The sequence below is a fragment of the Symphalangus syndactylus genome, chromosome 1 (genome assembly GCF_028878055.3).
Source record: "Symphalangus syndactylus isolate Jambi chromosome 1, NHGRI_mSymSyn1-v2.1_pri, whole genome shotgun sequence".
Classification (NCBI taxonomy): domain Eukaryota; kingdom Metazoa; phylum Chordata; class Mammalia; order Primates; family Hylobatidae; genus Symphalangus; species Symphalangus syndactylus.
Genome location: NC_072423.2, coordinates 72,941,930 through 72,954,449, shown reverse-complemented (window position 1 = coordinate 72,954,449; position 12,520 = coordinate 72,941,930). Strand labels below are relative to the sequence as shown.

Genomic DNA, 12,520 nt, shown 5'->3' with positions numbered 1-12,520 from the left:
ACAAGCAAAGTAGAGAAAATGATTGAGCAAGCTAGAAACACATTCTTAATTTCTTTTTTTTTTTTTTTTTTTGAGACGAAGTCTCGCTCTGTCGCCCAGGCTGGAGTGCAGTGGCACGATCTCGGCTCACTGCAAGTTCCACCTCCTGGGTTCATGCCATTCTCCCGCCTCAGCCTCCCGAGTAGCTGGGACTACAGGCGCCCACCACCACGTCCGGATAATTTTTTATTTTTATTTTTATTTTTAGTAGAGACGGGGTTTTACTGTGTTAGCCTGGCTGGTCTCAATCTCCTGACCTTGTGATCTGCCTGCCTCGGCCTCCCAAAGTGCTGGGATTACAGGCGTGAGCCACCGCGCCCAGCCCACACTCTTAATTTCTATAATGAATGGTGCTCAGTCTTGCTGGAAAAACTGTTAATATTGGGAATCTCTTTAGAAACCTACGAATTCTGTAGATGGTCAAGAATGATAAAGCTGTTGCCTAGGCAACTTTTTAATAGGCTAACCTGAAAGGAAACATTTTTCTCCTTTTAAATAGGTATTGCATGGGAACTGAGTGAATTGAGAAATAAGACAAACAGATTTCAAGAGAATGCTGTTGAAATTACCAGGCAGACCAATGAATCACTCCTGATACTTAGAGCAATTCCTGAAGGTAAGTGGAAAGGACTTTCTTCTGTAAATAATGTCTTCTCGTTGTAAAAGCATCACTCAGGAGCATAAGGAAGTCCTGCCTCAAGACTGATCAAGGCTTTAGCTCAAAAATGAGACTAAGATTGGCAAAATTTTTACTTGCAAAGGAATATGATTTAGAAATGAAAATCATAGGTTTTTAAAATAACATCACAATACTTGCATCAAGCTACTAGAATTGCAGTCTTAAAAACAGAGACTGCATAGTATCATCTGAATTGCTTACTTTTGAAATGGGCTTGACACATTGCTTAGAGGAAGAAGGACCATTGAAAGAAGTCAGCAAGTAAAGAAGCTGGAATGTGCTTTACCTGCCTAAGGGGAAAATGCCAGATTCATTATCAGTGTGGCAAACTGAAGACTGCTTGCTTGGCCATCTTCCTTAGTAAGGCAGTAAAACATTAGGCTCACTGATCACTTTAATACTGATGGTTTAGAAATGTGGTATTCATGAAATTTTTGGGGGTGTCTACAGTAATTTTATTGTAACAGAGAAACCAGGCCACAATAAGTCTACATGATTAGAGCAGATGGTGGTTCTTTCCAGTGGGTGAAGCCTGAACCAGGCTAGCAGCACACATTTTTTGAGACGGAGTCTCGCTCTGTCGCCCAGGCTGGAGTGCAGTGGCGTGATCTCAGCTCACCACAATCTCTGCCTCCTGGGTTCAAGCGATTCTCCTGCCTCAGCCTCCCGAGTAGCTGGGACTACAGGCGCGCACCACCACACCCAGATAATTTTTGTATTTTTAGTAGAGACGGGGGTTTCACCATGTTGGCCAGGATGGTCTCGATCTCCTGACCTCGTGATCCGCCTGCCTTGGCCTCCCAAAGTGTTGGGATTACAGGCGTGAGCCACCATGCCTGGCCTAAAATTTTAAATAGGTTAATTTTTTTAAGTGTAATACAAATGAATTGTGCTGCACCTCAAACTTCTCTTTTGTTCTTTTGTTGTTTTTTACTTTTAAAATTTCAATTGTTTTATAGAGACCACGTCTTCTATGTTGCCCAGATTGGCCTTGAACTCTTGGCCTCAAGCGACCCTCTTGCCTTGGTCTCCCAAAGTTCTGAGATTACAAGTGTGAGCCACTGTGCCTGTCCTTTTTTTCTTAATAAGCATCTTTTGAAAAAGTCTTGTAAAGTGCTCAAAGGAGCACTTTAAAAGTGTTTTAAAGCCATTAAAAACAGGAAGCCCCAAAGTCCTGTCGGCAGGGTTTCTGTTTGTAAGCATGGAAGTTACCTGGGGAAACTGGGCATGCTGCGTTGGGCTTACTTCTTACCTTGAAACAATGGAGCATTTTCTGATCTGGAAGATTTTTTTTTCCTTTTCTTTTTTTATAAGGATGCCATGGTATATTTTGACTAAATGCTTAATAACGTTTTTATTTGAAAATAATTTCAAGCTTACAGAAAAGTTGCAGGAAAAGTAAAAAGGCCACCTGTATACCCTTTTTCCAGCTTTTTCTGCTGTAAATGTTTTGCCCCACTTGTGATTAAATGCTTCGAAAATGAATGATAGTGTCTTTTAAAAATCCTCACCCAGATTTTCTAGAATAACTGAATTCCAATTTACCTTGAGTGGCTGTTTAGGCTTTATTCTGCTGTTACTTCTAGCAGCCAGTTGATGCTATGGGCAAATACCTCTTCCTTTAACTTAAGACATTCCCACCTTAGCTGCAGACCTAGGATCCAAATCCTTATTATCCAGACATGAAAGGAGGCAGAGAACATGTTTCATATAGATGAGAAGGGGGTGATGGGAAAGGACCCAAATAAAGAAGTTCAGCTAATTAACATGTAAGACACAGATCACACAGCGATTGGCCATTACTTTGGTGATCTCATTGTGTATTGAAATCATATTCCAGAGAAGTATTAACAAAAATTATTTCATTTGTCCCTAAAAGGGGATAGTAGAGCATATGATATGCAGCTTTAATATTGCCCTCAGAAACAAGAAGCTCTTAGGTCATTGACTACGGCCCAAAAGGAAAAAAAGCAAACAGGCAAGCCTCAGTTTGTGTTCAGCATCAGTAATATGACAATAATATATTTCTGTGCGAAATTACATTTGTTGTCATTTTATTCTTTTCTCTGTGTGTAAGCACCAAAAGTGCATGCTTGTATATACATTTATTTTAGGTATAAGAGACAAGGGAGCCAAAACCAAAGAGCTGGCCACGTCTGCAAGCCAGAGCGCGGTGAGCACACTGAGGGACGTGGCGGGGCTGAGCCAGGAGCTGCTGAACACATCTGCCAGCCTGTCCAGGGTCAACACCACATTACAAGAGACGCACCAGCTTCTGCAGGACTCCACCATGGCCAGTATGTCAGCGCCCTTCCTTCCAGTCATGACCGTCTGCGTCATGCAGACGTGGAGCTAGCTAAGCACACAGCGGTGCATTGTTCACAACATTCCTGAAAAGTAGAAGTATGCTAACATCTGGATTATCCTTTATTAAGAGAAGGGCCTTGGGCAATGCCTGCTACTGGTGCAGTTTTCATCTTTGTACCAAAATGTCATGGATTTGATTATTAGGGTGTTGTTTTACCGAGTGCATTGTTAATGGACAATTAATTATCTCGTTTTTCCCTCTCCCCAACTTTCTTGCCACCCCTTGTCTTCTTGTATTTGTTAGCTCTGCTGGCTGGAAGAAAAGTCAAAGATGTGGAAACTCAAGCCAACCTTTTGTTTGATCGGTTGAAGCCTTTGAAGATGTTAGAGGAGAATCTGAGCAGAAACCTATCAGAAATTAAACTGTTGATCAGCCAGGCCCGCAAACAAGCAGCTTCTGTGAGTTTGGGGCCCTGTGGCTTTCATAACTGGGCTCTCAGTCATGTGGGGTCCCAGGGAATTCATGCAGACATGGCCCTCAGTCACACTGCGTCCCTTAGGACTTCCAAAGACCCAGATCCCAATAATCTGGGCTTCCTCATAGCCGTGTCTTGGTATATTTAAAGCCAATAACTAGCTTCATTTTCTTTGAGTTCTGCTTTTATTCAACATGCTTCAAAATGTTGTTAGCAAAGAGATTTCCATGTCTTTATGGAGATTTATTGTTGTAGACTGCATTTTAAACTATTAGCCTGGACAGTGCGGAACATGTCACATCTACGTGTTAACATCCCTGTAAGTTTATGGGTTGCATATGGTATTATTTCTTCATTTTACCAACTTAGTTTTAATAATCCAAGTATTCTTTAAAATGCTTGTGTAGTATGGGCCTCCTCCTTGAGGTGTCTGAGAAAACAGTTTGTATGCAATGAAGGCTGCACAAATCCAGGTCACTAAATGCCTGAGGCACTGGGCACCTGGAGCAGTTCACACGTGAGAAGATGTTTTACCCATGGCACGTGGCACTGGCTGTGCCCTAAGGGAAAAAGTTTCCTTTTGAGAGAATGCGCAGTCGTCATGTGATTGGGGACTTCGAGAGGATGAATGCAGCCTCTGGGCTTGCATTTGTCCACCTGAGGCTTTCTAGGGAAGAGAAAGGAGCACAGGGCTCTGTCTTTTCCCCTCAAGTGTCCTTGCTATTGGAAAAGGAATGTTGGTTTCCATGAGCTCTGGCTTGCATCTGTTTCAGTTACAGTTGCTAAATAAATATAGGCTGGGCATGGTAGCTCACACCCATAACTCCCACAGTTTGGGAGGTTGAGGTGGGAGGATTTCTTGAGGCCGGGAGTTTGAGATGAGCCTAGGAAACATAATGAGATCCTGTCTCTACTAAAAAAAATAATAATAATAATCAGGCTTGGTGGTGTGAACCGGTAGTCCCAGCTACTCAGGAGGCTGAGGCAGAAGGATTGCTCGAGCCTAGGAGTTCAAGGCTGCGGTGAGCTATGATCACGCCACTGCACTCCAGCCTGGGCAATAGAGCAAGACCCTAAATAAATAAATAAATAAATAAATAAATGTAAGCCCAAGGAATGCTTCTTGATGCTAGGTTAATACCAAACTTAGACTCTTTAAGACTAATGTAAGATACATATGCAAAGAATTACTAATCAAAGAAATATGTAGTAAGTGCAATAATTGCTCTATAAATATCTGCTGAGTGAATAAATATATTACCTCTCCGTTTATTCACCAGATGATTATCAAATATCCTCTTTGTGTCAGGCGGAAAGATTCCAAGGTGATAAGATCCTTGTCTTTAAGGAATTAAATCTTATGTGAGCAAGACAGTTTCCTATATAAAATAACTTATTAAAAACTAACACTGATTTTCTCATATTTAAACACTTAATGAAATCATTTTTATTACCATCTGATATGTCACTTCATGAAACATGAACCATTGTGTATTATCAAGAGAGGAAACCTGCCTCAGTGAAAATTCATTACAGAATAGCATTCTTGAGCTGCTGGTGAGCTGCCGGTGTGTGTCACTAAATGATGGGGACACTTTCATTTTCCTTCTACAGATTAAAGTCGCCGTGTCTGCAGACAGAGATTGCATCCGGGCCTACCAGCCTCAGATTTCCTCTACCAACTACAATACCTTAACACTAAATGTTAAGACACAGGAACCTGATAATCTTCTCTTCTACCTTGGTAGCAGCACCACTGTAAGTTATGGACCTTTGGAAAGCAACACTGAATCTTTTATGCACTTCTAGATGTTTCTAAATTTTCACTTATTTGGTGAAAAAAAAAATAGGCCTTAGTGAAATCTCTAAATCTCCCATAGGGACTAACCTTTGTTAAAATGGTAGCATTAGATGAAAAATGAACAAACTACAAATGGAATGCCTGTGAGAAGGAAAGTGGCATTTCTGAAGGATGCCATCTTAATTGCAAGCCTTGGGGATGGAACTTTTTTGTGATTCCCCCATTGACCCCTGGAGTGACTGAGTATTGCAATTGTCAAGCTTCTGTCGGGTTTTTCTTGCCAAGGATTCCAGTGGTCTCCAGATGGCAAGTGCCTATTAAAGGTCTTTGATACCTTGGCTGTGCCGGTGAGAACAGGTCAGAAGCCTGGGGTGTGTAGGGCAGAAAATGTTAACAAGCACATATAGTATCTGAAATGTCTTCAGGAGATAAGCTGCAAAGCACACGCAAGTCTGCGACAGGGGTGGGACCTCATGGCTCCTGTCTTACTGCATATTTCACATCCATTTCTTACCTCGGCGACTGGGCAAACGAGCAAGCTCAGTGCCTTCCCTGGTGCTCCCTGTGGACTGCCTGTGACCTGCAGCGAATTTTCCTGGGGACTCTATGGAAGACATTGAGGAGGGCCATGCCAGGCATGCAGGGAGGCGCTAATGTCCCCAGCGCTGTGAGTCATGCCCCAGCTCCAGGGAGGGGACCATTTCGAACAAAAGAAAATAGATTTGGGGGTTTTGCTTTTTATTTATTTATTTTTAAGAAAAGAGAGAACACCGTAAGAATTGACTCTGTAAAGTGTTGTGGTGGTCGGCAAACAGTCCAGTGTGTAAACTGATCCCCATTCATGCCCTGCCCCCCAGTCTGATTTCCTTGCAGTGGAGATGCGGCGAGGGAAGGTGGCCTTCCTGTGGGACCTGGGCTCCGGGTCCACACGCTTGGAGTTTCCAGACTTTCCCATTGATGACAACAGATGGCACAGTATCCATGTAGCCAGGTAGTAGAGAATGTTCTCTTAGGGCAGCTCTCTTTTTTAAAGTGTGTCTCATAAGTAATTACATGCTTGTAACATCATATAATAGGCTTTGAAACTTCCGGAAAGTTAGATTATAACCAAACAATACTTGGTTTAGGTTAGCTGCAGAAATAAGCATTTATGGCCAGTGGTTCACACCTGTAATCCCAGCACTTTGGGAGGCCGAGGCAGGCGGATCACCTGAGGTCAGGAGTTCGAGACCAGCCTGGCCAACACGGTGAAACCCCATCTCTACTAAAAATACAAAAATTAGCTGGGCGTAGTGGTGGGCGCCTGTAATCCCAGCTACTCAAGAGGCTGAGGCAGGAGAATTGCTTGAACCCAGGAGGCGGAGGTTGCAGTGAGTGGAGGTCGCACCACTGCACTCCAGCCTGGGTGACAGAGCGAGACTCCATCTCAAAAAAAAGAAAAAAAGAAATAAGCATTTGTTACAAGTGACAGAACTTCTTTTTTAAGGCTGAATAATAGTATTCCATTGTGTATTTGTGTATAAAAACACATTTTCTTTATCCATTCACACATTGATGGTTAATCATTCCACATCATATCCAAAAATCATAACATCATTTTGCACCTCAGAAGTATATACAACTATAATTTGACAATATATAATAAAAATTAATTCAAAAAAAAGTTTTTTAAAAAACTTAAAGTTTGGATTTTTTTCTTACTGCAGGAGAAACAAACTTTGTTACTAAAATCAACAATCAGAAGAAGAAAAAACTGAAAAGCTTAGGTTACCTTTAGAATGTCTAAAATGTCTAAAAGTTTAGGTTACCTTTAGAGACCAGGCATGGTGGCTTACTCCCATAATCCCAGTGCTTCAGGAGGCCGAGGTGGGAGGATTATTTGAGCAACAAGGAGTTTGAGGTTAGCCTGGGCAACATAGTGAGACTCTGTCTCCAAAAAAAATTAAAAATTTATCCAAGCACAGTGGTGTGTGCCTGTAGTCCTAGCCACTCGGGAGGTTCAGGCAGGGAATTGCTGGAGCACAGGAGGTCGAGGCTGCAGTGAGCAATGATCACACCACCGCATTCCAGTCTGGGTGACAGAGCAAGACCCTGCCTCTAAAAAAGTTAAAAAATAAAGAATGTTACTTTTAGAAAGTCTACATGTAAGGCAGCCAACCTGGTAAAATTCCTCAGGAGAGAGGTGTAAGGTGCGGCATGGTAGACATTGTATGTGGCTGGCAGCACATTGCACATAGACAAGGACAGAAAATAAGGATGCAAGTGGGGGGGGTGCATTTTCTTAAAATTCAGGCACAAAGCAAAATTCTTCTTTTTAAAATCCTTCAGAGGTAATCACTTTTGAGCAGCTTTAATATATGTTTTCACTTTTCTATAATATTGTGGTTTGTTTGGATTTTTTTATTTATAAAATGGGATAATATTTACGAAGTAGACATATCTTGAGATACAGTTTAGCTCATCTCAAAAGTTTTAAGCAGGGACACAACATGATGAAATTTCTGTTTTAGAAGAGCTGACTTCTGAAAGGCACTAAGAGCTGACTTCTGAAGGGCAGTAAGCAAGACTGGAAGCCAGGAGGCCAGCAGGGGGTGCTGTTGCAGGGCCCTTGGGGAGAAGCAGATGGTGGGTGTGAAGGAAACATGAGGATGTATGTACGCTGACTGGAAATTCTGAAAGTTTCTTTTGCAATTCTTTGTGACTCTTAGATTTGGAAACATTGGTTCACTGAGTGTAAAGGAAATGAGCTCAAATCAAAAGCCACAAATAAAAACAAGTAAATCCCCTGGGACAGCTAATGTTCTGGATGTGAACAATTCCACACTAATGTTTGTTGGAGGTCTTGGAGGACAAATCAAGGTAACATTCTGAAAGTTCTTCTGAACAGGACTGATTGGCTGATTTTACCTATATATAAAAGTCATGGGCCGGGCATGGTGGCTCACACCTGTAATACCAGAACTTTGGGAGGCCAAGGCGGGTGGATAACCTGAGGTCTAGAGTTCAAGAACAGCCTGACCAACATGGAGAAACTCTGTCTCTACTAAAAATACAAAATTAGCCAGGGGTGGTGGTGCATGCCTGTAATCCCAGCTATGCAGGAGGCTGAGGTAGGAGAATCACTTGAACCCCAGGAGGCAGAGGTTGTGGTGAGCTGAGATCGCGCCCTTGCACTCCAGCCTGGGCAACAGGAGCGAAACTCTATCTCAAAAAAATTTTAAAAAAAGGCATATGTTTAGATGGTTGAATATATCCTAAGCAGATGAAGATGTTTCTGCTTCCTTTGTTTTGCTTCCTGACAGTTCCTCTGCAGAGTTAGGTTGGTTTTGTACAGTAAAGGGTAATGCTTAATCAGTAACAAATGGAGAAAAAGCCAGTGGCTCATCTTGCTGTTTGGGTTTCTTTCGCAGTGATGAACAGGAAATTCAGGGCTCAATGTTAATTTCTGTAAAGTTTCTTTATCTCTAGTCTAGCTCTAGTTAGTGGTTGATTAATACTAATTAGTGTTTAGCAAAAAAGCCCACCATATTTATTTTATTGTATCATTTCTCCTTTCACCAAATATAATTGCATTTTTTGGACCTGGTTCAAATTGGGAGTCCAGGTCTCAGGTCCAGCTGGGCCCTCACTACCAATCACATTCTCTGGCTCTCTGTTTTCTCACCCGTACAACACGATTTTCTCCATCAACCCTAGTCACTGAGATGATCGTTAAGATCCTGCCCAGTTGTTGCTCATTCTAGGATTCCACTTCATAACTGGAAGGAAATCCAGTGATTACAAACTGGCCTTTTTTCTAATGTTGCTCTCTCAAAATTTGGATCTGTTAGATTGAAGCTCCCAGAGAGTTTTGTGCACTTGGAGAATGTATTTTGCTTCATCAGCTTATATATGGGTTATGTTTGTTTGCTCGTTTGCATTAGAAATCTCCTGCTGTGAAGGTTACTCATTTTAAAGGTTGCTTGGGAGAGGCCTTCCTGAATGGAAAATCCATCGGCCTATGGAACTATATTGAAAGGGAAGGCAAGTGCCGTGGGTGCTTCGGAAGGTAAGATATCCTCATGGTTTAGCACATAGTATGTCATTCTGTTAACATCTGAGAAGTGCTGAAAGAATTTATTAATACACGCACGTCAAGGAATAGAGTTTGTGATATCGCTGGTAGGTGTTTAGCTGCCAATTACAAAGCCATGCTTTTTCATATGTTTATTGTCAAAAAATAATCCTGTGACACTGGTATAATGTAGATTATACCAATCTACATTATATTATTATATTATATTGTCAGATGGTATAATGTAGATTAGTTACTGAGAGAAGCACGGGTATCATTTTTAACCCTTTAAAAAGAAGTGCTCTTTTTCCTATGTCTTGTATGCTTTGATCATGGATCATAAACCCTAAAAGTTTCAGACAATTTCTCAAACAACTTTCTGTCTCAGAGAGCCACAACCAAATCTTTATAAATCACTGTACATTTTTATTTTGAAAATACCTCCAAGGATAAGAATTTTTCATGTGTGGTCAATTTTTACAGATAAGTACTTTCCAATTCCGAACCAAGTTCTATAATTCCAGAAATAAAATGCATTAGGAAATAGAGAAAAACAAGTATCTTTCTGCATATATTGATACAAAGGCATTCAATGACTTAACCTTACCAAGTGCAACATCTTCCCCCCCACCCATTATTTTATAACAAAATAACTGCAACCCTTTAAGTATATAAAACCTGTTTTCCATCACTTTAGTAATTAAAACAATAAATTGCCTTTTTCCATTAGAGAACTGTAACATCTGATATAATTTCTCTTGTCTAGTGGGCTGCTCTGTCCAGTTGGATATTTGCAACTAACAGTGAGCACTGACAAGATCAGTTAAAGCAACTCACAGCACACTTAGAAACTCATGGGTGAATTTTTCATTTTGTCATTGTCAGGTCTGTAGTTTAAGCCTTCTCTTTTCCCCTCCCTTTGCTTGTTTAAAAAGTTAGGACCAGGTGGGCATGGTGGCTCAAGTCTGTAATCTCAGCACTTTGGGAGGCTGAGGCGGGCGGATCCCCTGAGGACAGGAGTTCAATACCAGCCTGGTCAATATGGTGAAACTCCGTCTCTACTAAAAATACAAAAATTAGCTGGGCGTGGTGACACATGCATGCAGTCCCAGTCACTCGGGAGGCTGAGACAGGAGAATTGCTTGAACCCGGGAGGCAAAGGTTGCGGTGAGCCGAGATGGTGTCACTGCACTCCAGCATGGGTGACAGAGCGAGACTCCATCTCAAAAAAAAAAAAAAAAAAAGTTAGGACCAGAGGCTTGGTGATTGTAGCCTTAGGATTGAAAAAGAATATAGGGTTTGGAGTTTTGAGTTTCTCAGGCTTCTAGCCCAGGTCCCCCACCAAAATTTTCTTCCCTGATTTTGGATAATAAGTCTCTTCACCTCACTGAGGTTTGGTTTCTTTTTCCAGAAAAGAAAAATGATCATCGTACTTGTCTTACCCACCTCTATAAATCATAGTGATGAACACACAACATGATGTGTGTGAAAATGCTTTATAAACTGGAAACACTACCAGTCTTCACCACTGGTCTCCTACAGTGATGTGGCTTTGCTTTGTGGGTAAATGTCACAGGATTTTTTTTTTTTTAAATAAACGTGAAAAAGCATGGCTTTGTAATTGGCAGCTATGATAAAAAATGCTGTTGCCTCATGAGGTAATGACACGCCCTGCTCTAGAACTTCAGTGGAATGAGCGCCTGAATTCAGGCTCTTTGATCTGCCACTTTTTCCTTATTCTGTGTTTCCAGCAAGGAACTCTTACAGCAATTTAGTAATTCTAACATGAAAAACACCCCGACCCCTAGACTCTATCCCCTCCACTGACCCCAGATCATTAACCTCACAGTTAGAAAGAAAAATGGTTAACAGAAATTAAACATTTCTAGTATGAAAAAGTCCCCCTGCTTTACCTGTGACGATATCCTCTATTTTCATCAGTCATTTCCAGAGGTATTTTGAAATCATTGACGTCAAACTACAGCACTGAATGAATTTAATGATTTCCGGCTCTTCTTTTTTTTGTTGGGATGAGGAAGTCAGCTTTTTGGGTAGTCACATGTTTTGTTCCCCTTGAAATACCTGGCCTGCCACCAGATTTCCACACGCCCTGGACCTTTGGGTCAAAGATGCTGCCCTCCTGACAACTCAAGACTGGCTCTTTGACGGAGGGCTGGCCACCCAGCTGAACAGTAGAACCACATTGACTCATCAGCTCAACCAAACTAGGGTCTGATTAAATATGTTTTTCTGGGGACTAACAAATCCGCTGTTACATTGGCCAACATTTCCAAAAATACGTGTTTCTAAAGAATACTAGTTTGGTGTAGGGTATTAATAGGTATTGTGTACTGATCATAAATGTTTGGGAAACACGGAGTTAAAAACATAAGCATGTTTCTTGGCTGTGAGGCTATCGGAGCCTTTCATTAGCATTAATATGCTAACATGCATGGTAACCCTGTCCTGGGGAGAGGCTAGAGTTACAGCATTTCCCAAACTCACTTGAGCTTGGGTACCTTTTTGAAAAGGTACCTCTGGGTGAGGCTCACGCCTGTAATCCCAGCACTTTGGGAGGCCAAGGCAGGTGGATTGAAAAAGATTAGCCAGGCGTAGTGGCGTGCACCTGTAGTCCCAGCTACTCCGGAGGCTGAGGTAGGAGGAGCACTTGAGCCCCTGCACTTCTGCCTGGGTGACAGAATGAGATCCTGTCTCAAAAAAAAAAAAAAAAAAAGGAAAGTGCATCTGGAGTTGCTTCTGCTTCAGAAAACATATTTTGTGAAGTGCTGATATAGGCACAGACTGGCACTTTATGTCTGTTTGTAAATTCATTGAACCGTCTTCATTTTAGGTAACATCCCCCACTGTACCCCTTCTCCTGTTAGATAAAAACTTTAGTTCAAGGAGTTAATACCCTAATTCTAGTAACAATCCATTTTAGCAGACTTAGATTATAATTCCTTGTCTCTTTCCGTTTGTGTATAATTTGCCATTATTAAATTATTAGCCCATCGATGTCCTCTAAATTTTTAAAAAATTTTTAACTGTTTACTCTTAAATGTGATTTATATTACCGAGTAAATTAATTGAAACTTTTTTATTCCTCTTTGAATATATTATTACACTTGTACATGGTGTCACTCTGTAATTATGAGCAATCTCTT

General features: G+C 41.4%; 1 protein-coding gene across 2 annotated transcripts in view; it reads left to right on the top strand.

Moving 5' to 3' along the window:
- LAMA1 (laminin subunit alpha 1) overlaps positions 1-12,520 on the top strand; it is a 170,432-nt gene that overhangs the window by 131,370 nt on the left and 26,542 nt on the right. For both annotated transcript variants that reach the window (XM_055237979.2, XM_055237969.2), the window contains exons 42-48: positions 539-655; positions 2,833-3,015; positions 3,330-3,484; positions 5,116-5,259; positions 6,160-6,293; positions 8,011-8,161; positions 9,226-9,350. In XM_055237979.2, coding sequence (XP_055093954.2) covers positions 539-655; positions 2,833-3,015; positions 3,330-3,484; positions 5,116-5,259; positions 6,160-6,293; positions 8,011-8,161; positions 9,226-9,350 — 1,009 coding nt within the window. The remainder of the gene's footprint in view (positions 1-538; positions 656-2,832; positions 3,016-3,329; positions 3,485-5,115; positions 5,260-6,159; positions 6,294-8,010; positions 8,162-9,225; positions 9,351-12,520) is intronic.